Source organism: Anabas testudineus, chromosome 14, assembly GCF_900324465.2.
Source record: "Anabas testudineus chromosome 14, fAnaTes1.2, whole genome shotgun sequence".
NCBI lineage: Eukaryota > Metazoa > Chordata > Actinopteri > Anabantiformes > Anabantidae > Anabas > Anabas testudineus.
Window position 1 is genome coordinate 12,573,401 of NC_046623.1, and position 25,565 is coordinate 12,598,965.

Below are 25,565 nucleotides of genomic sequence, written 5' to 3' on the forward strand. Positions count from 1 at the left end.
TTCTCCAGCATTTGCACCTACATGCCTAGGGTAAATAAGGTGCATGAGTGAAGTTCATTATAGAAGAGCAGCAACACTTTATATCTTATATCTCTCCGCTTGAACAGGAAATGGAGCAATCTTGATGACACAGCTACATGTATTAGATAATGTAACTGTGTAATGTTTGTTTGTCTGTGTAAGTAAATTTTGTTTTTGGAAATGTTTAAAACAAATCATTTTGTATAACTATTAGAAATCCCTGAATGATTTATTCTCAGCGAAAGCAGAATGATACAATCCTCGGAGCAGCACCTCGTTTGCATGACAGTTTGTGCACGATACAAACTGGGGGATGAAAGATGGGGGAGGCTGCTCAGAGAGGTTACATGCTTGAATTAGTTCAGGTTCCCATCCGCCCCTGAGAGCGCCAGAGCTAGCACACATACACAAGTGACTGAACGACACAACGCACCTACACACACAGGCGCTAACATTGTGACTGTATCACAGCATCACCAAACAGCACACAGTTTTCCCCGTTTTCTTTTCTTTTGTTTTTTTTTTTATTGGATATGTTTAGACATTCACAGTTGCAAAATGGCATCTCTGCATTCACTCTCAACCACAGCTCTTCTCCCTCTGTGCCGTCAAAATGTGGAGGAACCGTTATGCAACTCCAGCTGTTTCTAGCGTTCAGTTAATACTCTATCAGAGGAAGCCTGAACCACATTCAGCTCAACGTCTTCCATCCTGCCACGGAGCGACAGCCCTGGGCCTGCAGGGCTACTGTCACCACATTTTACAGCAGCTTTCGTTCAATTTACTGCAATGTCGCCTTCATGAATATTCCAGTGGCGGTGGTGGTGGTGGTGGAAAAGCATTTGGCCTATTTTTGACATGGCCACATCGTGTTAATGTCATACTTGTGGAAAACACAAACAAATCCCTGTTCCACAGTGGGACTAAGCCGAAGCAAGAACAGATTAATGGGAATGACATTTGAATAAATGTTGCAGCACAACATTGCTATATGCAGTTAGCCACTTACTGTAATTAAAGTAGATCAGACTTTGCATGTTATATTGCAAATGGTATAAAGGAGAAAGAAAGAGTATAAAGGTTACTGGATAACAGCTGAAGGTAATCCACTGTTGTATTTTGTCTATTCTTATAGACTCTTATTACTTAATTTCTTTTCATTTAGTCGAGTTATCTAAGATTTGATGTTCAGATTAATCTACTTTTGATTAATTTGAGTACTTTATTAAACGTTTGATTAATTAAAGCAACCATAACATGTGTAATGTTAACATAACATTTAGTGCTCTGACCATTTCTAAAACGCTGGTGAATCACCCTCTGTAGGGTCCCTGAACACACCTAATACACACAAACACACACTACATGAGAGGTGCAGCTGATGAGACGGTGCTAATGGTAATACTAGTGCTGATTGTAATCAGAAAAGCACTTGTATTATTTATCAGCAAACAGTTGTTTACAGCGGCTTACAGTGCACTGTTAATCTGGATCATTTAGTTTTATAGGTCTATACAACTAGCAAATGCACCAGTGTTGTCATACTATCCATTAGCATCTGCTCTAGGAAGTCCCTCATTGAGTTCTTGTCTGAAAAACAATAGATAAGAACTCAACCACTATTCTCAGGCAGTGATAACAACCAACAGCCACACAAAACTCACTGTAATAAATACAGTGTTGGTGAACCACAATGTTTTGTTTTGAGATGCTAATGCACAGCAGCTGAGCAATGCACGAACATATCCAAACATCAGGCCGGTTCACGTGCATTACTTTACTGGGTGTCTGTTTAAACTAATTCCACACTTTGCTTTTCCTATAAAGACACATTTTCAGCATGCCTGAAACCATCAACAGGTTGTTCCAGTCCAACACTGTACGCACTTTTACAAAGCCAGGCAGTCATTTCATAAAATAAACATGATTATAAATAGCTAAACTCTAACACAATTGTCTCCTAGGACTTGAGCCTTCACATGTAACAAGAAACATGCTACAACTCACATTGTTTGGACTCAAAACTCAGGAATAGCTTGTCTCTAATTAGGACTTGAGTGTCAACGCTTGAGACTTGCATGCACCTCTTTCACTGCCAGTAAATGACCCATCTATGTGATGATGTAGATGAAATAATAGTAAAGTTCTACTACACAATAAAGTTGATAAAACGATGTGATACCGTGCACATGCATGGGATAACACAGTAAAAGGATTTAACCAGCAGCAGAATACCTCCTGAAGCTGAAGAGAGCAACACACGTCTGGAACTGGAATCCTTTAATTGACCTTATATAGCAAAGTAAAGTGGATGATTAGCTGGCATCGATCTGAGTCCTCCTACAACCAGCAGTGACATTTCCTCCCTTATTTTTATTTTATGCTTTGAATTTCCTTTATTTTGCCCATTTCCCCCCCTCTCAGGCCCCACAGCTGAGTGAGCATCCAGTGGAAAGCTAATATCACCACACTAATGCAACCCTTCATCTTCCAGCTCCACCCTAGTTTTTTTTTTTTTTTTTCATGGCAGCGGTATGGACTATAAAAAATTATGAATCCCCTTGCAAATGGAAATGGGAAAACTAAGCTGGGGAGAAGCAGACAAGGAACAGGGGCCCTAGTTGAATTGAGAGAGACTGGGGCCCCTGAAAGCTGAGGTCTTGGTCCTTTACAGATTAGAAGATCAGTCCTCCCAGCACTTCCCCTCGGGGCTCGGCAAAAGGAGAGCTGTGGAGGAAAAGCTTTTATTCTGATGCAGCTCTGCCAGTGTTTCCATCCCAAAGCTACGGATGCTCAATCTCCTCTCTGAACCAGCTCCCAAAAAACAGGCTTTTCGGCTGTAATGCAGACTAAATCTCTAATTACAATTTTGGGCTTGAGCAGCAGAAGTCATAATTATGGTACCTCTTATTATGCAAATTAATTGACTGATTCCAAAGAATTAATTACCTCTTGTCCCAAGTTTGATTAACAAATGAGAGTTTGCAGCTTCTATTTTGATTTGTTGTTTGGATTTCTTTTATTTTTTTCTGGAGGAAAGAATGGGATAACAGAGAAACAAAAGGTGATGCAGATGCAACATGCTGGATGAATGTGAAATTTAATGAATGTTTACTCACAGCTATAACTACTCAACAGATGAGCCTCTGAGAACAAGCAGTGTCCATAGATATTAGAGAGTGTTGTTTTTTTCTCACCCCCTTTTTTCCCAAGAGAAGATGTATTTTTAAAAAGTCAAATTTCTGGACAGATTTTGTGGGATATTAAGATTCTGAAATTACCAAAGGCAGAAAAAGGCTGCGATTTTATATTGGTTTTAATCTCAACACACATTAAAGGCAGAATTTCTACATTTCTAACATTAATTAATATATAAAAGAAAGAATAATGGTATAATATTGAAATAAATCAACTTATTTTACTGTACAACACATTAAATCATCTTAAATAACTGTCCAAAAATATGGATGCCAATGATAGGCCGTCAATGCTCTAGTATACAATGATATTTGAGACGACAGACCACAGAAAAGTCTTTTTTTTCTGTTTAGATTTGACAGTACCACTCACACACGAGCCAGATCGAGAAAAAAAAAAGAAAACTCGCTGGCATGCACAGAGCCCTGATATAAACCCCATCCAACACCTCTGAAGCCAGGCCTTATCACCCCACATCAGTGGCCGACCTCACTAATGCTCCTGCAGCAGAATGGAAGCAAATCCCTGCAGCCAGGTTCCAAAATCTGGTGGAAAGCCTATCACGAAGAGTGGAGGCTGTTATAGCAGATTAATGCCTAAACGCTGAGAATAAGGTGTTCTGCAAATGTAATGTTTGCATGTCGTTAAAGTCGTGGCCCTGTAGCGCGATGAAATGTGAATAAAGTACAGTCAATCACATATAGGACCTATTTAAAGACTTGGAGTCTTAGCATGAGACTTTTGCCCCAGCTTCACGTAATTGCTGTGATGTGACTACAGTATGTATTGAAATTGAGTTGTATCACCTCACCCTCCTTGGCATTTTCAAAGTTAGCCCACCTCCAAGAAAGCGTGAAACGAGTGGTCCTAATCCCTGCCTTAGCTCCGACTCAGTGCCTCCGGTTCATCTCCAGCAGGATTCAAAACAAAGGCCTGGCAAATGAAATGCATGGGCAGAGAGGCAGCACACAATGCAGTGCACCTGAATAGAGTGAAATGAACTAGCCTTGACAAAGCCAGGGAGATGAGAAAGGGTCCCGTCAAAGCTCTGAGGCCTGATTTGCCTTACTGAATGAGAACCCCCCTCAAAGCTGGAAAAAGCCAGACCCTTGACTCGTGCTTGTAAAAAAAATTAGACACATGCTTGCAATTCTTCTCCAGTCATTATCAGTACATCAGAACGGCAATGTGAATTAACAGTTTAATTGGTTCTGTTAAACAGACAGAGACAGGTCATATAGGAACTACTGAGCTAAATTCAATGAGCCGCCGTCTTCGGTGCTCAAAACGGCGGACAAGGTCGGCGTTCAAAGTCTCAGTAATAATGCAGGTTGCAAAGAGAATAGGCAAGTGTCAGACCAAAACAATCCCATCCACATCACACATCAGCATCCAGCCTTTGGGTTTGTTTTGCAATAAGCCTGCAGTTGTCATTGGCAGGGCTAATTACGAGGGCAGCAGCTATACTACAGGATACATTTCCACATAACAGAAACCTAATTTTGTCTGTCGGGCATTTAAATTCTTCCTTCCTATGGAAGATAACAGGAGAATACGAATAGCAATTAAATGCTGCTCAACCTGGGTGAGATTACACTCCTGAGAAAGACAGCCAATAAGAGCAGGTTTATTGCCTCTGAGAAGTGAAAGGAGAGACAATGTGGTGGAAAACAAGATTGTTGCACCAACTGCAATCATATAAGAGAAAGAGTAAACTGTTTTCTCTTTGGAGTCAACCGCATGTGTCAAAATACATCATTTTTATCTGACACATACACTTAGAACATTTGAAGGCTGCTTTCTTATGTAAAAAAAAAAAAACACTTGCAGTTGGGTGTATTCAGTTCAGTGTAGAAGGAATACGATCAGCCCTGTGCAAAAAATTCAACAGCTGTTGTTCAACTTCATACAATATACAGAAGCATATACTGGTTGCAACGCATTCTGATTATGTTTTATGAAAAGTCATAGATGACACCTTTTAAATTTCACCGTCACAAATGAGATTAAAGCAAATGCTATTTACATTGACTGGCATGAGCTTATTTCCTCTTACAACTTCAGCATTTGTCAAATTAAATCAACTTCAAAATAAGCAGAGGAAAGACACTCGTCAAGGAGTCTAAGGCGCATGTGTTGACCAGTAACAGGCATGAATGTAATTTGCACTGCCACACAGTTCTGTGACATGGTGATTACTACCCGGTCATGGAGAAACCACAAAACATAACATCACAGCTAATAGATATAGATATAGATATATATAGGCAAAGCGTGTTGTTGTAATGTCTGATATCATGAAATCTTTCCTGTTTTCAGAAACTGGACACAAAAAAAAACTAAAAAAGTGTTAGACACTACTCAACGCGAGTACATGTTTCATCCTCATGTGAATATTCATCTTGTGAGTAGTTGAATCTGTCAACTACACCATGGATGCCCCATTTATTATAGATAATGTTTACTGTAGCTTATGGTTTTATCGGCCTCCCTTTCCTTATTTGGAGATGTGCTCACTCCTTTCACGTTTTCCATTCCCATCCCACAAACCTCACATCTCTGTTTGCAAAGACAAATGTTGCTTCTTTCAAAGCAAACTTACCCAACTGTGTTTCACAATTTATAAAAAGCCATTGTCAGTAATCATGTCAACATCATCTGTACAGGCAGTGACGGCAAATGACATTGTGCTGTTTATATATAGTTCAGAAACCACCGGACCCCCTTTGATTTGTTAGTATGGGAGACCATCACATATATTTCAGTCCCTCGGTGAGAGCAGACAGCAGGGGACAGAGAATGACTATTATCTTTGACACAGCAGACTCTTTCACTTCTACTGTTTGTTCGCTACCTTATAAAAGCGGGCCAATCTCCTGATCATGTGCACAAACAAAGAGAGAGTTCACTCGCACAGATAGAAGTTGCAGACTAATGCTCACATTTGTGTCCTGCTTTCGTGTTTCAAACCTAAAACCTCAAGAGGCGCAATTCCTCGATAGGAGGAATTTAAACATCTGCAGGATGTGTTGAGAGGGTCATTTATATATCAGCTTAATAATACAGCACATGCCACTCTCAGTCCATAATTCCACAACATGGTCCCAGACAAAGCATGTCCCAATTCTATTATTTTACATCTTTTACATTCAATAGTGGCGCAGCAAATAAATTACTTTAAATCACACACGGTGGAGTTGCCTAAGGCCCTTTCTAAATCTGACATTTAGCTATTATGTACCCAGTCAATTGTTATTGATGAATGAAAATTCAACATCATGCTGTACTAAAACTAAAACTATGACCTTGTAATGTGTGTAATTTTACCAGGGATGCAGCTGCTTGTGCCCCCTGGTTTGCCAAAGCTCCTCAAGGCTGTAAGAATTATAAACTCTGAGGATGTTGCCGTGTTTTGCTCTGCTTTTCCAACTCGGTAATTTTGTCCCACCTAATGACTGTTTTGATGAGCACATAAATGCCACCCTGGTTTCTGTGATTCAGAAATCAAGTTGCAAGGTGGGTATACCGTTATCATCAGACTTTTACTTTCAGTGCTTTGGTGAATCTTCAGCTCCTGTTAGGTCTGGATCAATGGATGGTCAATCCCTTCCCTGAGAGGATGTATCGATTTGGTTCCTCGGGCTGACCAACCTCTAATCTCTTGAAACGGTGTGGTGCTCCGCCTGCTCTTTGGAGACACAGTGCACAGCACAAAAATACAACTATGTCAGAGAAATCTATTCACTGCTGCTTCGACAGTCTGTAATGTGAAACATGTTCAATATCAAATACTCGGCCTCCCACTGTGGGGGTTTAGGAGGCTGCTTAGATTTTTGTGCGCACATCGAGTCGTCTATCTTCATCCAGTATCATGCAGATTTCATTGCACGGGTTTGGTGTTATTTCATTACCAGCTGAAGCATAAGAGGGAGTAGAAGAAATCAACTTTTCTACAGATTTTTGTTTTGCCAATAAATGTGTATTCCAAAGCATATCAGTGCTTGAATGAAACTGCATATAATGCATTTAAACCAAATGATGAGCATTGGTAGGGCTTTGCTACCATCTCTTCCCACCCCTTTCAAGGTCACAAATCTTCACTGTTCTCACAAAACTGAGTTAGTGTGCTCTAATAGGCTCACAAGTAACATTCAGAAAGCAGACAAGATGAGAGAAAGCAAGCACCATCATGCTAATAAATGTGTACACAGCGCTCCATTTGGTTGAGAAGGAAAACTAAATTAGCAAGTACTAAGCATCACAGCTCAGGCCATACTTCTGTCACTTGGGATAAGTTTAACATAGTGTGAATTAAAGCCACAATGTCTTGGAAATATTTAATGAAGACTAAGTGCAGAGAGGGAACCATATGTTTTCGTTTGCTGCTTGGGGAGGTGAGAGCAACTTTACAGTACATGACTGGGAGAAAGGTTCCCCTTTTTTATTTTAGGTGTCAGTGTGGGTCAAAAGTGGGGTTTTCCACTTTTGCTTATGGGTGCATTTTTAACAAGTATGTTTGCTAAGGTTTATTTGAAATCACAGGTTTTAGTTTGCTTTGGGCAGCTGTAACTGCTAAGTAAAGCTCTTTACCCTTACATAGCATTAATGGGGATTGGACTCAGTTAGCTGTAGGAATTCATTTCCTAGACATGTGGCAGTGCAAAGCTACACACACCAAATACAAACACACACACACACACACACACACAAACAAAAAATAGTACAGCTTGGTCAGTTTTTTTGTCAATGCAGCAGCACAATATGACCAAAGCAATGTAAACACAGTAGTTTAGTGTACTTTCAATCTGGAGCTGTTTATCATGGTTTGGAGTGGGCCCCCAATTAAGAAAAAAGTCTACAGTGCTATAGAATACCATAATATTTTAAATGATAGTTTGCCTCAGTAAGAGGTGAATATATATTTAATGAACAACTTTACATTTGCACTGATATGGTGCATCATTGCTATGACACACTGCACAATCTGATAAACCTTAAAATAGTTCATCAGTTGGCAACAGAAAGGAACCTGTTAGTAACAGATTAATTTCAACCTGGAGAGTGGAGAAGCCGGCCTAATCCTAGTCATGCCCAAACCACAATATGTTCTCAAAAGCTGTTCAAGGCATCGAATATGGAAGCAATACTCACACACTGTTTGGCTGTGCCTCCATAGTAGATAGCTATATAGGCTTGAGGCATAATACCACTGGGTAAGATAAGGTCATGTGTTTTTGCAGTCATTTTTAGAGATTTGAAGAGGTTAGCTCACACCTGGTCTATATCTGACCTTTGTTTAAATGTATTGACTGTATGGCATTTCAGTCTCTGAGACACTCAAAAAGAAAAAGGCATCAAAAAAAAAAAAAAAAAGGAAGGTATACAATTTAGTGCAGACATGAATAAACTTCTTCATGAACAGTGTTATGCAACTGTGAATAATGAAAAGGTTAATACCACCACTTTTAAAATGGTTTACGTGTTGTAACAACATCAGATGAAAACTACTGGCTCTTTAAGGTTCATAGTCACTATAACCACCTTACAGTTGCTAATGGCTGCAGGCTACGCATACGCATGCATACAGGTATTCACAACAACAGGGAGAAAGGAGGCTAACTGATGCAGTATTCATATCATGCAGAAACATGCTACATTGATGACAGTGCAAGTAGTGAAAATTACTAGGCTGCCTCACCACGGGCATGACTCCATAACTTTGATTATTCTCGAACACTGAGTGCACCATAATCCTCTTGTTTTTTAACATTAATGAAACAAAACTTCAGAGAAAGACTGCAATGTGGGGCTGTGCTGGGCTAAGAGGAAACAAGGCACAAATTATCTACCCATAGTCTGTCCTCTTTTGATGTTGGAATACAGATAGCCTTCATCAAAATACATCAAATGACAGGAAACTAAACTCAATCCAGATACCAACGAAAGCCAACGGCAGCACCTATTCATCCCTCACAAACAGCACACACACATACTCCAATGTGCTCATTTTAAAGTAGAAACTTTGAGATGCTTAGCATGAGCTAAGTTTGAGGTATTTCCTCCTTTCATTTCACAAGCTCTGAGACAAAATTTGTATACCGGCATCTGTTCACTAAGTCCATAACCTACCCCTGATAAAATAATATGAATAGCACAATAAAACTTTTGGAAGTCTTCTTATCTTAACATTTATCATCAGACTACACAAACTTTTTCCTTGGCCAAACTTTCCTAAAATAGTAGCAAAGTCCAATTCTACCATTTGTGGCACAGCTGGGATCTCCTTTTGACTAAAGTGACCAGTGAGAGATATTAAGCTGTATAATCTAATCAAAATCAGTACAACAAAGGTTTCATGTTGTCGCTGACCAACAGAATTTGTTTCCTTATACTTTCATAGAGTCAGAATAACAGGCCATAAATACTGATAGAATTGCCAGGCTTACACTGAAATGTTCTGCATTTTGAATGAATGCGTTACAATCTGTTTGATGCTCATCCATGGCTCCTCTATAAGAGCTGACAAAATACATCAATCAGCATTCATCAATGTGTTATGTGGCTCATATCGAGCAAAAACGCAGGGCAATTATTTACAGGAATCACAGCCAACCCGAAAGTGTTGTGGACATTTTTTTTAATTTGGAAAGAAATGTGGAAACAAGGCATCATCTTTTCATAAAAAGGTTAAAAAAAAAACTACAAAGAGTGTTTGAAATTGTGTGAGGGTAAGCGTTAGATAGCAAGATGTACCGGACAAAGGCAAAGAAACATCCTGGACAGGTCGCTAGTCTATCACACTCTCCGTCTCTGAATCTTTTCAATTAATGTTCTGTTATAGCCATATTTAATAAGTTAGGGTAAAGTAGGTGAAGGCCTTAAATCCAGAATTCAATAAGTTGGCTGTCTGCTGATTAATTGTGGTCATTTTGATATTTAATTAAAACAACAATGCACTCAAAGGCAAAATGTCTCAGCCTGGTCCACTACTGATTACTAATGAATCACTGTTGTTAGGTCCAATGTCATTAAAAACCCTTCAGAAATCGTAAGAGAATTCAGTAGGGCACTGAAAGTTATAAAGTTACACAGAAATCTGTGTTAAATACATACTCGCTTCACAGCCTGCTACGCCATCAATTCATGCGTTACATCTTAAAACATATTTATCCAACACAACAACTTCAGAAGACATGTGGTAAGTCCAAACAACACAGAAAAATAGAATACATACATAGAAAAACAAAGACCCGAAACGTAAGAATACATTTTCATCCACTGCTTATTGCATGGATGCCCTAATGGTATATGGCATTTTAAGAGAATAAAGCTTGCACTTTAAATTATTAATATAACTCAGCATGATTAATTGATAATATGTTATAGTCCTACATAAAACGCTCCCTGTTCAGCTCAGTATTAGATCAAATCTTGAACATTTTGCATTGTTGGACCTGTAGTCACAGTCTACTAGCTTTGCCATTTTTCCTCTGAAATGACCCATAGTTGTCATTTTTCCAAACATTAGTGTGACAAAATAGAAGGCAGACTGACATCGCCATCACACTCAGCCTTTGCCATTTTTGCTCTGAAATGACCCACCCTTGTCATCTTTCTGCACATTAGCGTGACAGAATAGAAAGGAGATTGAAGTGGCACCATCTGTGGATGACAGAGGAGGCCATGAATTGATTTTTACTGTCTGATGTGCTCATTCACACTTCTGTCTTTTTAATTATTATTGACTGACGACAAAATATTTTAACAAATTAAAAGCGGTTGCCTTTGTATTATATTTCATGTTGAAGTAGTAGAAATGTGAAAAAAAAAATAATCACAACTGATAACCAATGAATTATGTCTGATAAATATAATTTTGGTGTAACAACTGCATCATTTAAGGAGACTCAATGCATCTCTGATGCACTGGACACCAGCAACATGTTGCCTGCACATTCACCTGTGAGTAATAGTTGAATTGTATGTGTGAAAGGGTTTTAATTGCTCCGACACTCACAGGTGGCAACCATGAATCCAGGCTATATCCATACTGAATTGTGAGAAGGAGAAGATTGATGCTGCAGTGACTGAGTATGACAAGTTACTTATAAAGGGATGGAGAATAAAATGAAACATATTTAAAGGTGTGATGATGTTAAAATAGATGTTAGAATAACTACAGCATAGAAACTGCTCAAACAGTGTCATCAAACAGGCCATGTATTTAAGACCTGTCGTGGAGGTTTACCATTTCTAAAGCTTTGTTTGCACTGAATTTCCTGCAATACTAATTTCTAATACATCAAAAAATAATAATACTTTCACTTCCGCTAAAGGTAGAACTCAGTAGAATATGTTTAGATTGATATGTTAGACAAATTGAGCCTAATCTTCACTGCAATTAATGAAAAGTCTGGGGGCCTCCTTCAGAGTCAGAGTAAGTATAAACTTGGCACAAGAGCCCAGTCTTGCTTCTCTTAATGGAAGCTTATGTCTGCTATATGAATAAAATGACCTCCTATCTGAGGTATAATGGTGTTATATGGCTTTCAAAAAGCACTAATAGAGCCTCCTTAGCTACAATTACAGGCCAATCATTCTGGTGTGGGAGGTAATGTAATGTATGTAGAGCAAAGCACAACCCTCCACTAGCATTGTTCAACAGGTCACAGTTGATATGGGGGATGTACTGTTACAGGAACACGCTGTCAGTGTAGGCGGTGCTAAGCGAACACAAGATTTCACTTTGACAAACTACAGGCTTGGATCACGAACTGCTGAAGTCAATGTATGTAAACCGACGAGATCCATCCCACTGACGCTCTATTGTGTTTAGAAAATTAAAGAGGTAACAATACAATATAGCTTCATGAGGATAAAAAAGTTCTGCATGTAGGTGTAGTTGACATCATTTAACTTTGTTACCAAGTAAAAAAACATTTTTGAATGGAAAACAACCACACTGCACCAAGTAAACACCTCCAAAAGGCCAGTAGCCCCTGCAATACACAGATTACAAATGCATAACTTCACAGACACTACTATCTTGCAGGTATTGCATCATCATAACTGGTAAGAAGTGTTATTCCCAGCAATAAGCAATGTAGAGAGAATTAGATGATCCTCACATGTCAGGTCAACTCTGCAACGCCAGACAACCAATCAATACGCAGACAGTTTGCTACACTCACAGCTTCTCATCCTCCGAAAAAAAAAAATAAATTCTTATGCGGATTAACTGCTCCTTCACCCATTTTCATTTTCAGTCGAGAAGGTATTAATCTGACAGCCAAGTGAAGCCCAACAAATACTACACACTTCAAAGCAGCAGGAATCGCTTTGGAAAACCGGCCAGGTTCAAACATTTCCTCTCATTTCTATTTTCAGTCAGAGACACATACCCTGCCCATGGTGTTTTTAACAACTTTCAGTAAACCCTAGAGTTGCTTATTGATGTTCCAGCTGAACATTTTAGCTCATTTAAGTTGCATCCACTGCTTAAGTCAAGCATGTTGGGGTTGACGGAGTGGGTAAAGTCTTGTGTTATTCTGAAGACCCGCAGAATATAACCACACCACTGTCCTGCTTTTTATTTTCTTCTAAGCTGATAACATCAGTCATGTTTACTTGATTGTCATTTAATGATTTTTATCTTGCAATTTCAACTGTGGACATTCCCTCAGTCTGCCTCATTTATTTCGAGTTCAATTTGTCACATACTGCGTTTTACAGAAAGTCTTTAACTTCCTACACAGAGCAACGTGTCTGCAAATGGCTCTACTGGTCTATGGTTAGTGGATAATTACAAGTAAAAACATCACTTATTGAGTGCTTGGCACAGTCACACTCCCAGTGAACTTGAATGATAGATGGACTGAGAACTATTTCATAATAACAGCATGTCCTGAAGCCAAACAACAGTGTGATGACCTGGCAAAGTGTCCTGTGCTCCAAATGTTGTCCATACAATAAAGTTATGTGAGAGCATGGTGTGCAGGCTTTTTGGTTTTGCCCCCTTTGGCAGACAAATTGGTATCTCTACCTCCCACGGGATGTGAATGAGTGCTTGCTGGATGTGAGTGCTGAAGGATAGATCTACAGAAGAACTTTTTTTATCGTTGCAACACAAAACAGCATAAGATACAATACAATACAATACAATACAAGTAAAACATCTTCCTCTACCGAGCTCCACAGCAGTTACATCTATCAATGGTTTTCTCCACGTGGTTATCTGTGGGACACAAAGGAAACCACACAAACAAAACTGTAGCTTTTCAGTTCTAAAATCCAGTGCAAGGTTGTTGTTTTTTGCGTCTTTTAAAGCAATCCATTGGAATATTTATAACCTTTGGACATTATAACTGAATGCCATCTGCAAGCAAAAGCACTAGAGGATGGGGACAGTGGACTGGAAGTCCAAAATCAGAGGCTGATGAAGAGCAGGAGTGGGTTGTCCTACTGGGCGAAATACTGTTTGTAGGGCCTGATGCTTTGGCTCCACAAAATAAACAAACCAAAGTTACTATTTGAAGGTACTCTTCTGTACAGAACCTGTGCATTCTGTAAACTTTGCTAAAAAAAAGTGAAGACTTAAAGAAGACTCAAGATTAATGATAAAATGCAAATAAACACGGAGCTACCGCGCCATGCTCGGCCAAGCTTCCTTTTAGAAATACTAGACTTTAGAAGGCCAAACTGCAGAGGATTGGACTGCAGCAGCAAGCACCACATGCCTGCACAGCATTCCACCAAAGGTGCTTTGAGAGTCAGACAAACCCAGTTGCGATTAAACCTCTTTATAGTCTTCATCAATGAGATGCTGCTGCCAACTTCTACTGGTCTAAATGTTGAACAGATTCACTGGGCAAAAGACTATATCTGATGCCAACTTGACAGTTTTGCTTTAACATTTTTCATCTTGGCAGGCAACATAACCTGACAAGTGGATCAGGAGCAAGCCGACTCCAAGAAAAGTTAAAACCAAACAGGCAACAGAATTGTACCAATAAATGATCTTATACACTGTTATTTAAATTTCCACTGACATTTTCTGGTTTCGACAGGAACCTGTTCTGGCCTTACTCAAACCTTTGCATGTTATTCAAGTTGCAATGAGATATGTGTGGGATCACACATAGATAATAATACAAATACATGTTTCAAATACAATGCAAAAGTTGTGCAGAGAGTGTCTATTTGTTGGTTAACAAGAAAAAATAAGTTTGCTATACCTCACTGTTCATCCCTTAACATGGAGTTATATGTGTTATTTAGGCTGAATTTTGAACTGAACATAACTCTGGAAGGTTTTGTTTTGTTTTGTTACAACACGCTCTTTTTTTTTTTTTAACAAAAGAGCATTAAACTGTGACACTAAATGGTACTTTACAGCTGTGCACAGGGGAGGGCCCCATTGTTCTTCAGCAGGTAAGATTTTCCTCCGCAACATTGAACTAGGACACACACCAAAAAAATGAGATGGTGCGTTATTGTGCAGCAGTTGTCTGGCATCAGTGCAGAAAATATCAGTCAAGACAGAGTTACAATAGATTAGACAAAGGACAGGAACTGAGAACAGTGGGGAGATGTGATCCATGGAAGACTGTGTAACAGCCTGAAGGGTCTCATCACGAGCAAATTCACTGAAATGTAATACAAGCTGGAGTGTTATGTAAAATGAAAGATGGAAGAACTGAGATCACTCAAGCCTTCTGTGCTGTGATGGCTAATGGATACCTGTATTGTATTCAGAAGGGCATTCATTTCCCCTCTGATGATTACAGTGGAACACCAGCTGTATTGTTTATTTGGTTGAAAGCACAAATGATATGCATTGATTCCTTATTCATTCATTGTTGAACTCAGCATTGTATCTATGAACGCAGGCAAAATGGGCCCAATTATAGCAAGCAATGTCTCCCTGTGACTCTACCGCAGAGCAAGATGATGAAGGCCTCAAACTGGGAGGAAAGGAGCAATCAAAGGCCGCTTGTTGTCTTTTGTAAATTCAAAAACTGGAATGGAAAACATTTCTTGCTGTGACTGACAATGGTTGACTTGGGACTTCAGATTAGATGAGACAGCCACAAACACAGGGCTGTCATAATGTCTTATTGTTTGTTCTCATTGTCTTTGACCCTCCACTTTATGGCTGGAATTATTGGTAAATTTATCAATGAAGTACTTAACCTAAACATATAAATAGCACATTTTTCTAAGTCTTTACACTGTCATTACCAAGTGACCCCTAATGAAGCTCAACATTTCCTGTAGATTCTTCACATTAAAAGCTTATCAAAAACAGAGGGATATACCCATTGGGCTCATGGAAGACTTTCAGTGTGAATTTTACTAAAGAGATCCAAAAAAAAAAGAGAAATCAGAACAGCCGAGTATGAAAAATGCACACTCTCAACCAAACTACTCCATTTTATTTTATATTGTGATCATATATCTGTTGTCAGCGTTTGGTCAGGACAGCTTCCATGTGTCCGAGGCACAGGGTAAATCTAGCTGCCCGAGGCTGCCCTCTGATGTTGCCAGGTTCCTCTGTGTGATTGATAACAAAAGGCCAGATTTTTCTGTCATTGTCTCTCTGAAAAAACGCTTTTCTCTTCAAGTGGATCTCGGTGTAGATTCAAGAACACGTATTTACAGTTGACAGTCAGCTAATAAAAGTGTTTCAATGGTTGATTGGCTGAATGAAAGGAGCTGTGGTACGCCAATTTTAAACCACCAATCATAAGCAATAAGATTATACTGTACTTTTTTTTTTTTAAGTTGGCACCACCAGCACTTTGTGTGGTTTTGACATTCAGACAGCAAGAGATTGAATTGGACTTCAGCTGCTGCAGGGGCTGCCATTACTAAATAATGTCAGACCCCTAAGTAGTGCTCGCCAGTATGACTGAAGCACTGACACATTAGTTCTTTACAGTTCCCTGACGGTACCGCGAGAGGAAGGATCCCGTGGTTAGCAAGAATATCAGGAATCATGCTTCAGAGTCATGACTATTAATTACTGATAATCTGACATAGTTGTCAAGATAATATGTAAAGAACCCAATGCAGATCTGCAACAGACAGTGTTGCTTGATTTATATGAAACTCTGTGTTCTTCTTCTCCTTGTGTTAATAATTGTTAAACCCCACAAATAAAAGTATTAAATTTCAATTATTATTATTTTATTAATGGCTTAAAATGTACACAAGAGAACAAAAGGTAAAGGAATGGAAGCACCATTAATGACATGCTTTAATTGTGCTTCTAAAATGTGGCATCAGTAATTAATCGCATGTTTGTTGGTTTTTTTACAGCTGAACAAAGTATATGCTGTGTTATCATGCGCATACAGTGATATTTCATGGAATGAAACAATGAATGAGTATTGATCTACAGCTTTATTGGTATTGACGTACAGTATGTTCACCTCAGCAGTAGTTTATATAGTGTGATCATGTCTGGAGAAATGTTTTCCTGATTGTTTTAACGTAGTGAAAAGTTGTCAACAGGCTTAACTCTGTCTCAACTCAGTTGTCTTGAAACAATCACTTGAGTTTTATGCATATTTAATGCTTAGGTCTGGATTATCCTCACTCACATGCTGGTCTGGCTTTGAAAAAACAAGACAACCGTATGTTTCAACAAATATAACCACCACACAAAAATTGGATGAATATAAAAAGCTTTTGGGGGTGTCAGCTGTACATGAGAGGCCTAAACCTGCCAAGGTACAGGCACAAAAAACAAACTCAGCAAGTTTTAGGGGAATGCTTCTGCAAAACCAAAAAAAAAAAAAAAAAAGAAGGTGCCTTACAACAAGAGAAACAACAGATGGCAACACATAAATGCTGTCAGTAATTACATTGCATAAGAAATGATTCCAATAAAGCAGTTAAGAGGGACGGTTTCAAACAACTTCTGAACACTTTAGAACCAAGATACTGACTGTCTGGCTGAAAATACTACAGTCCAACAACTCTGCCTAAGTTGTATGATTGATTCTGGCAAACTCTGCCACATAAACTGCAGAAGGTTTCACACGTTTGCCAGCGTTGTCTACGTATCATTCGTTTGCATTTCATCATTCGTTTACTCACACATCTTTAATATACAATATAGGAAAAACTAACTAAAAACTTCTATTTGGAAAAACACACAACAATCCATAAATCTGTGATGTTCTAGCCCAAACTGAGAAACTGTGCAGATGTTTTCACAGCCTGAGCAGCCAAAAGTGGTGAAATACTCCTTTAAATTCTAATTTGCAACCACAGGACAGATGAGTAGAGATGACATTAGGTGGAAAAAGTACACAACATGTTTTTCCACTTTAATCCCTGACTACATGCCTTCTAATGGCTCAGCTATTTGGATTCTCGTTCATCCCACTTCTTAAGCGATTTGCAGATGTCTTAAACTAGTCTCTGTGTTAGTACAAGAAAAAGTCAGAACAGACTCCTACAAGTGATACTTAAATATATATATATATATATATACATATATACACATTCACCTCAGTAGCCTTTTGTTCATCAACATGATGTAAATAAGATCATAAATATTTAAACGCCTGGTAAATTTGACTTGTATCCCTTATCGTTTAATAGCCAGACTGCCCAACTGTACAGCACAGTCTAATTCGATACCCAGACCAGTAGGCTGCTTTGAAAAGAATGGCAGATTGTTGCCCACGCTCACTCAACCCCAACCCCTCAAGAGATTTGGAATCGGAGGGTGCTTACTTGACATCCCATCAGTTGGCGGCTCAATAACAAGTAGGCCATAAACCTTTTTTTCTCTCTTTGATTACACTAAGTGCACATAGGCCAGATGCGACCCAGCCCAGTCATCTGCTGTCTTGCCAGCAGAGTCACTGTAGATTGGCGGGACGGGAGGAAGAGAAGCAGGAGGTGGGGTCATTCGAGGTCCCCTCCCTTCAGGAATAAAGCTATTGTTCTTCATTACGGCTGGGGAGGCCGCCGCAGCGTACAGATGGAGAACAAGTCCATTTCCACACCTGTTTTCCATCATCCGGGCTCCTACCAGCTTGACTCAGAGCCAAACCACGCTATACGAGGATTCAACCGAGTCAGACTTAATTTAATGCAGGGCTTTTGTAGTTAAGGCTGCCCATAGTCGATGTTTAGTAGCAGCTCAAGATGATGACAAAAAACAATGCCAAAGGATGTTAAAAGGCAAAAAATAAAATATTATGATGGTTATTTTTAATCAGGGAAGAAAATCTGTCAAAACTGCTTTCTCATTGTTGCAGGACATAAAAACTCCAATTAAAAACTCCTCATTAAATCAAACTGTACATGGTTTTAATGAATGAACCTAAATGTTTCACATACAACATGTACTCATGTTGACAAAACTAAATTATACTTGTGAATTGATAAATAAAAAAGATTGTTTCATTTGCAGAATTCACAAGGGGCCAACATCCAGCAAAAGGCAGCTAATACTACAGCCGACCCTGAACAAGCAGAAGTGGTAACTACTAAACAACGGCAAACTACTGGAAAATTAAAAAGAATAAATATATAAATATAACACATAATTGTTTCATTCTATATTATATCACGAAAGAGCAGCATGGACGACCAATTTAATGAGAATAGTTATGATAAAGTTAAATAGTGTGTGTAGTACGTGTCCCACAATTTGCTACTTTAACCCTTTTTTAGATCAGTGTTACAAAATACCATATTTAAAATATATATACATATATACTTTTTTTTTTTACACGACAGATGCAAACTAATCATGACTTTCAACCCAGTTATTTTTGTTAGATTCCATATTTAGTTCTTCACAGAGTGATACCATGAAGACAGTTAGGGCCAGAAGTTTGTATATCGCACAAATGACATTTTCAGTTCTGCTTAACTATAGGTTTCATATTCCATTTTTAACATGCATGTGCAAAGATGCACTATACGCTGCATCTTAATCTACAGAGGTTAAACATAAAAAGACAAATCAGATAAATCACTAAAGTAAAATGGGACATACTCGCTAAAAAATAGCAAGCGATTTAAGATTTCTGAATGTTGATCTGCACAACAGAAGCAACACGTCCACTGCAACATCACAACCAAACAGAAATAATGGAATAAATAATAAATTATGGAAGTCAACTACAACCTCAATATACCGTCGTCTGTCAAATCACATTACCATAATTTTTCTTTTCATTCCCATGAACCATTAAGTGTTTTGCAGAAATCTTTAGCAAACTCTGAACGGACCAGCTCTATGATGGGATTAAAAAAAACCTCATTGGTGGAGCTCTGATACAACAAGTCACCAAAAGCAACGTGCAACTCAGGTGAATCCATCTTAGAGGAACTTCTGCCACTGAAAACTTAGTTTCCCTAAACTCAGGGTTAACAAATGACTTTTCACTAAAGCCCCTTTTTGGAATACACATGCACTGTTACATAAGTTCACAACAATGAAAACAGATACTTCTCACTACGCCTGATAGATTGCCTAAACAAGTATTCAAGTCTCAGCAAGCTTGTGGTCAGAGTGTGCTGTGTTAGCACTCTTTAATAACACCTGCAAAGCTTCCCGCTTCTTTGCATTACAATAGGACTTTCAGCATGTTTCTCTACAGGTCCATAAAGGACAAATTACAACGGGATGTGAAACATGTCTGCAGGGCATTTCTAATCATAGAGGAGCTATTTTACTGCTTCACTATTGGGTCCGTGATAATTATTTCCATCTTTTCCAACAATTGATTTTTCTGAACATAAAAAAAAAAAAAAGAGTACAATAAACAAAAACTGATTAAAATGCACAAACCTATAAAAGAAAAACTGATTACAGACCATCTACATGCTAAATATCACAGCCAATCAATTCCAAGTTCAAGTATTTGTTGAAGTCAAACTCACAGTTGCGAATATTTTATCATTGTGTGCAGACTTAACAAAGGAAATATTCATTGTATACATCTCTTCGTGTCTTTGCATTGATATATCAGTAATAATATGCTGCACCTAATATCCACAATAAAGTGTGATGTAAGATTTCTTTACTGCCTAAAGACAAACAGTTGCTCATCTTAGCAATCAGACTCTTCAAAGAAACAATACCAGCACCAAAGTCAATTCATATATTTGTCTTGTTTGAGTCCCTTGAGGTCACTTAAATATTCTGGATGCACTAGAACCCTACTTCTTGACTCGTTTCCAAAGAATGGATGTTATCTGTGGAAGTACAGTGTATCCACGGTGAGCCCCCCTGAAACGAGAGCAACGGCGGTCAAAGGCAGTGAACTGTGAATGCTTTCTCATAAGTCTTTTTAATTTGGAGCACTTGTGTGATTTTATGACAGTATAAGGCGATGCTTGTTGTACCAAAAATGGAACTTATAGTTCCATAGGCAAAATTAATTAAGGCTTCTTTCTCTGCTGCTCTCCGCCCGCACTGCAATCCTTATCCTAATAGAACCAACTTCCATTTATTTGTAATGAGGGGAAAAAAAAGAAAAGAAAAAAAAACATCCTCCATCCATCCTGCGCTGGAGGTAAATAATTGATATGCTTTGTGCAAGTGCGCCCTGAGCTTTGTTTGAAATCAGTGGAGCCATTTCCATCAAGGTAAAGCAATGCTGCCCAGTGTCCAAAGCACAACAAAGGCTCGTTTAGTTTGCTCTGCTTTCCTTGACTGCTTAACTTGTCGTATGGACAAAAAAAAAAACATCACTGTTGGTCCATTTTAATAGATGAAACGTTGCAATGGATTAAGGCTGTTGGTTAATCCACACACTGAGGCAAACATCCGCATCTGCCTCCCTGTCAGTCTCACAAGTAGAAGCTGGAGCAGCATAAAAAGAAAGAAGGAGAGATGTATATGGGGTTTTTTGTTTTATTTTTTTTGCAGAGTGCTTTTGCACTGGGCAACTTGAAGTTTGCAGCAGAAGTGATGGCACGTTAACAGAGCTGTAAGAAGCTGCACAGCAACTGGATGAAAAAGCACCGAGCAGCCTCCGTTTACGCAGTTATATAATTGTGTAGCCTTGGCTCTTTGAACGCGTCTCCAGTTTACAACAGCATGTGCGTGCTGGCTCCATAGTGTGTGTGTGAGTGTGTGTGTGTGTGTGTGTGTGTGTGTGGGGAGGGGGGGGTGATGTTGTCCCAATTATCCTACCTACACCATCATCTTTACTGTATCGATGCGCAAATAAAGTGGAGCCGGGCTCACTTCGGGCTGACACTGTTCCCACTGACACATCCAAACGTGCGGTGGCTGCGTGTTCCGCACCCCGCAAACTCACCAACATCACCCCCCACCACCACCCCCCCAACATCACCAGGCTCAAAGCGTAAAAAAAAAAAAAAAGAAATCGTGTCGCAGTTTTCTCCCTTCGCCAGCTTTAGCTGCACCACGTCCGCTTCGTGAAAGCATCTGACACAGATTACTACGAACCTTGATGTTTTCACGCTGCAAAAAACCCCAGTCGGCGTTGAGACCGCGAACACAGCCCGGAGCACAGTTGGAAAACCAGGCAAATTAATGTTATCTCGCTCACCAGCAGGAGAATAAGCCTGTTGAGGTCATTTAAGAAACCGTGTGGACTAATGTTTGGCGTTTTTCATTTCGGCATGCATCTAATAGCCCAAACAGCACGCGTTTCATTGAAATTTTAACTTTTATAGTGGCTTCACCCTCGTTGTAACAGTCTCCCAGCGAAATCCAGCCGGGTGGCCGATGGTGACCAAACTTAGACTAAATGGGAAATGACTGCTTATATATGAGCCACATTCGCGCCGAACTTAGAGATGGGCACCGTATTATGATGGGCTCTGGAGTTATATCACACTTTAGTATGAATCTTTAACTCGCTGACGTCTATTTAAATTAATGCAGTTCTGAATAGAGTTTGCCGCGGCGCCGCGAGGGCTGCTGCAGATACCCCTTCAACGCACCGCTGTTTACTGTGATTTATAGCTTTCATAAAAGTAACCAAGCCACTGAACCGAGCCACCAAACAGCCATGCAGGCATGTCCGACGTATCTGACCGCGTCTCCTGAGCGGTGAAAGTCCGCATTATTGTTTCTACACAACAGAACTGGCAACATTTAAGAGTTGCCAGCTGTGTAGCGGCAAAGCGATTTATAATGGTGAGCCGACAAAAGTGATGTAGCCTCATAATCTAAGGCAGCGCCTCGTTGTATCCTCACCAGGCACCAACAAGCTGCTCTTTCCGGTCAACATCTCAACTTTAAAGACAGTTTCTTCATGGTTTTTCTTGCGCACAACACCATGCACCCCCCTCAAAAAAAACCATGCTCCGCCGCGCTCGTTCAAACCATCGCTCGATCAAAATTACACCTCCTTCATCTACATCCGTGGAAACGCGAGAGGGGAGAAAAGTGTGCAGTCCGTCTGTGTGGCGTCAAGAAAGCAAAAAAAAGTCTCACCTTTTTGAAGAGCCGCTTGAAACAGGAATAAAAAGAGAATAGTCGCAAGAGAGCCGCTGCCAGCGTTCGCCATGTTGGACACCTGCTTCAGTATGGAAGAGAGAGGCAGCTTCACCTATAGCTACAGCGGGACTCAGCTAATGAGATGCAACAGAGGGAGGGTACCAGCTACCACATCCCTTTCAAACGAGGGCTTGATAAATGGGCCCCTTGAAATAAAGAAATAAAGAAATATCTTCAACTTCACTTGGAATCACACACAAACTCAGTTGCTCAGTGTTTTGTTTTTGTTTTTTTTTTAAGCTGTGTTTTGCTGCAGGATGATGAGTAAAGAGAGTTTGTGTGTGTGTGTGTGTGTGTGTGTGTGTGTGTGTGTGTGTGTGTGGTGTTATTGGATATTTATGCTCCACCCTCTTTTGAACCACAGAGATTCTGATTAAAAAACAACTTAAAAAAAATTAATAAATGCATTGATTAATTCACCCACCTTCTAGCTATTTAATTTCAGTTTGGTATTTTTGAGGCCCCGGAGCCCCCCAATCCCACCCTCATAACCTTTTAACATTCACAGCATGTTAAAAGCAATGGAAAAATATTTTCTTTGTGTTTTATTCAATAACAATAACAACAATCAATGTTTTTATGTATTTGTTTATACATAGAAAATATATACATATATATTTTAGCATAATATACTTCAACTGAGTGGTAGAGATGGCTCAATGAGGTTGAGTCAAGTTCAGCACATAGGTAAAATATAAAATTCAGTTACTTAAAACATGGTCTACCAAACTGTTGAGCACAATTGTAAAGGGTTAGGTACATAATTATTCACTGGGCATCTTTAATGTTAAGACACAGAGTTTTTTTATGCTGATCCATGGACCAAAATTAATTGAGTTGACACCATTTTCAGGGGTCGCATGAAGATTCTGGCCTTAATGAACATCATGTTTTAAATACTGTATTTTTTACACACAGAAAGATGCGGTACATACTGAAAAGCATAGTGATCCTATAAGTAATCCATGTAAAAGGAAAAGTCAGAAATGTCAATATCTGTTCAAAAATGCACATATTTATTTTTTAAAAGATAGTCCATTCATTACTTTTAAAACCTACTTCGATTCAAATGTAATAAATACATTATGAACTTCAAATACAGCTGACAAATGCCTGTCATATTTAGTTACAAGTCTTTTGTGTTGTAAAAATAGGTGAGAGTTAGAAGTAGGTCATTCCGTAAAATAAGAGCTTCCCACATTACTGGTGACGAAGCAGGAATCTGCCTGTGGGTTTAATATCCCATATCATACTTACTCATGAGCAGGACAATGGGGTTCCTTGTGATCTACTGCCCTTATGAAGTCCTGTGGCCTCAGACCTGGAGGTTCTGACATGTGCCTTAACGTTGCTGGACAGTCTTCTCTCCATAACTGTGCCTAAAGATTCTGTTCATGAAAATAAAATTGGTGACAAAACATAACTATGTCGGAATTTACCCCCAGATCCAGATCATGCCACAGCACCACAGACAAGATACCCTGGAGACAGGATCATAAACCTTATCCACAAATTACAAGAAGACTGGTTGGGCAAATTACCCAGTTGCTGATTCAGCTAGCTGAGATCTCAATTCCTGCATCTTTTCCAGGGAAGCACCGCATGGCTGGAGCTTTTGGTCACCCTAAAAAAACGGAACGGACACTGTAGTCTTTAAACCCTTCTTCTTTCTGTTGAGAGTCCCCTGAGGCAACTAAGCCTTTAAGACCTATCTATCAGCCTGACAGCTTCTTTCTTTAATGGTGTGCACCAGCGGGATCTTTGGTTAACGCCACAACAGGCACCAACAACCTTCTGACTACAACTCCAAGCAGCCACCATGGAAATAAAGTCTTTGAATATGGCCCACTTAGATTCTATGTCACCTACGGCCCTCAGGATGCAGTTAAAATCCTCCAAATGTGTAAATTAGAGACATTGTAAAAAAGGACCTCTGGCAGACATCCTTCACTCATCTCTTGTGAGCTTCCTACCAACAAGACCTCCTGGGTTTAGATGCAAGCCACTCTTCCAAAACCCCTGGTAAGCTATCCTATTAACAAGTGTGCAATTCAAGGACCTAGGAACTGGTAATTAAAAAGTAAAAAGGTACTTATATGTGAAAACAGCCAATGGTAATCATATTAATTACTTTACTGCTATGATGTTTGACAATGTGTGATGTGTTCAAGGGTCCTCAGTCACAAAGTTGCAAGTAGTGCTCAGAAAGTAAAGAAACTCCAAAAAGAGTCTGGCACTCTTCGAGTTTAGTTTGCGATCTGGTTTCATATTGTTTGATGTTCAAATCAACGTTTGCTACCTGACTGCAGCAGGGCAATGCGTCTGCCTAAATCTGCTCGACTGGAGATGCACACAGCCTTTGCATCCAGCACTGTAAGTTGTGGGCCTACAAGGCAGCAGCTGTGTATCACCTCTTTAGGCTGAGTGTACTGTATAAGAGGTGCAGACAGTCAATGACAAACTCCTCTCTCTGGCCCAGCAAAGTTTATTACTTTAAATGTCTACTTGTTCTGACCCCTTTACCTTGGACCAATTTGCCTTGCATGAGCTAACTAGGAGCTATTGGCACGATAACACAGCTCTCAAGGTAATGGAGGTACACAAACCCCTCCAACACATTAAAGTGACCATTTCTGGGATAACCAACCTCCTGAAGTGTGACTATTAATTCACCCTCACGTGGCTGATTAGTCATTAAACAAGTGACAGTGAGACAGTGAGGGTGAAAACAGCACACAAAGGACCATCTCCAGAAGTGTTAAAAAAAAAAACAGGAACAGAAACTTCGTTGTTAGATTGAATCTGTTTCATTGCAAAGTTAGAATAGGTGATATTT

General features: G+C 39.5%; 1 protein-coding gene across 1 annotated transcript in view; it reads right to left on the bottom strand.

The window, feature by feature from the left end:
• The window catches only part of cadm1a (cell adhesion molecule 1a), a 278,400-nt gene extending 255,655 nt beyond the window's left edge, over positions 1 to 22,745 (bottom strand). The window contains exon 1 of the mRNA XM_026369806.1: positions 22,667 to 22,745. Within this exon, the coding sequence (XP_026225591.1) occupies positions 22,667 to 22,739 (73 nt within the window). The 5' untranslated portion in view covers positions 22,740 to 22,745. The remainder of the gene's footprint in view (positions 1 to 22,666) is intronic.
• Between the last annotated feature and the right edge of the window lie 2,820 nt (positions 22,746 to 25,565).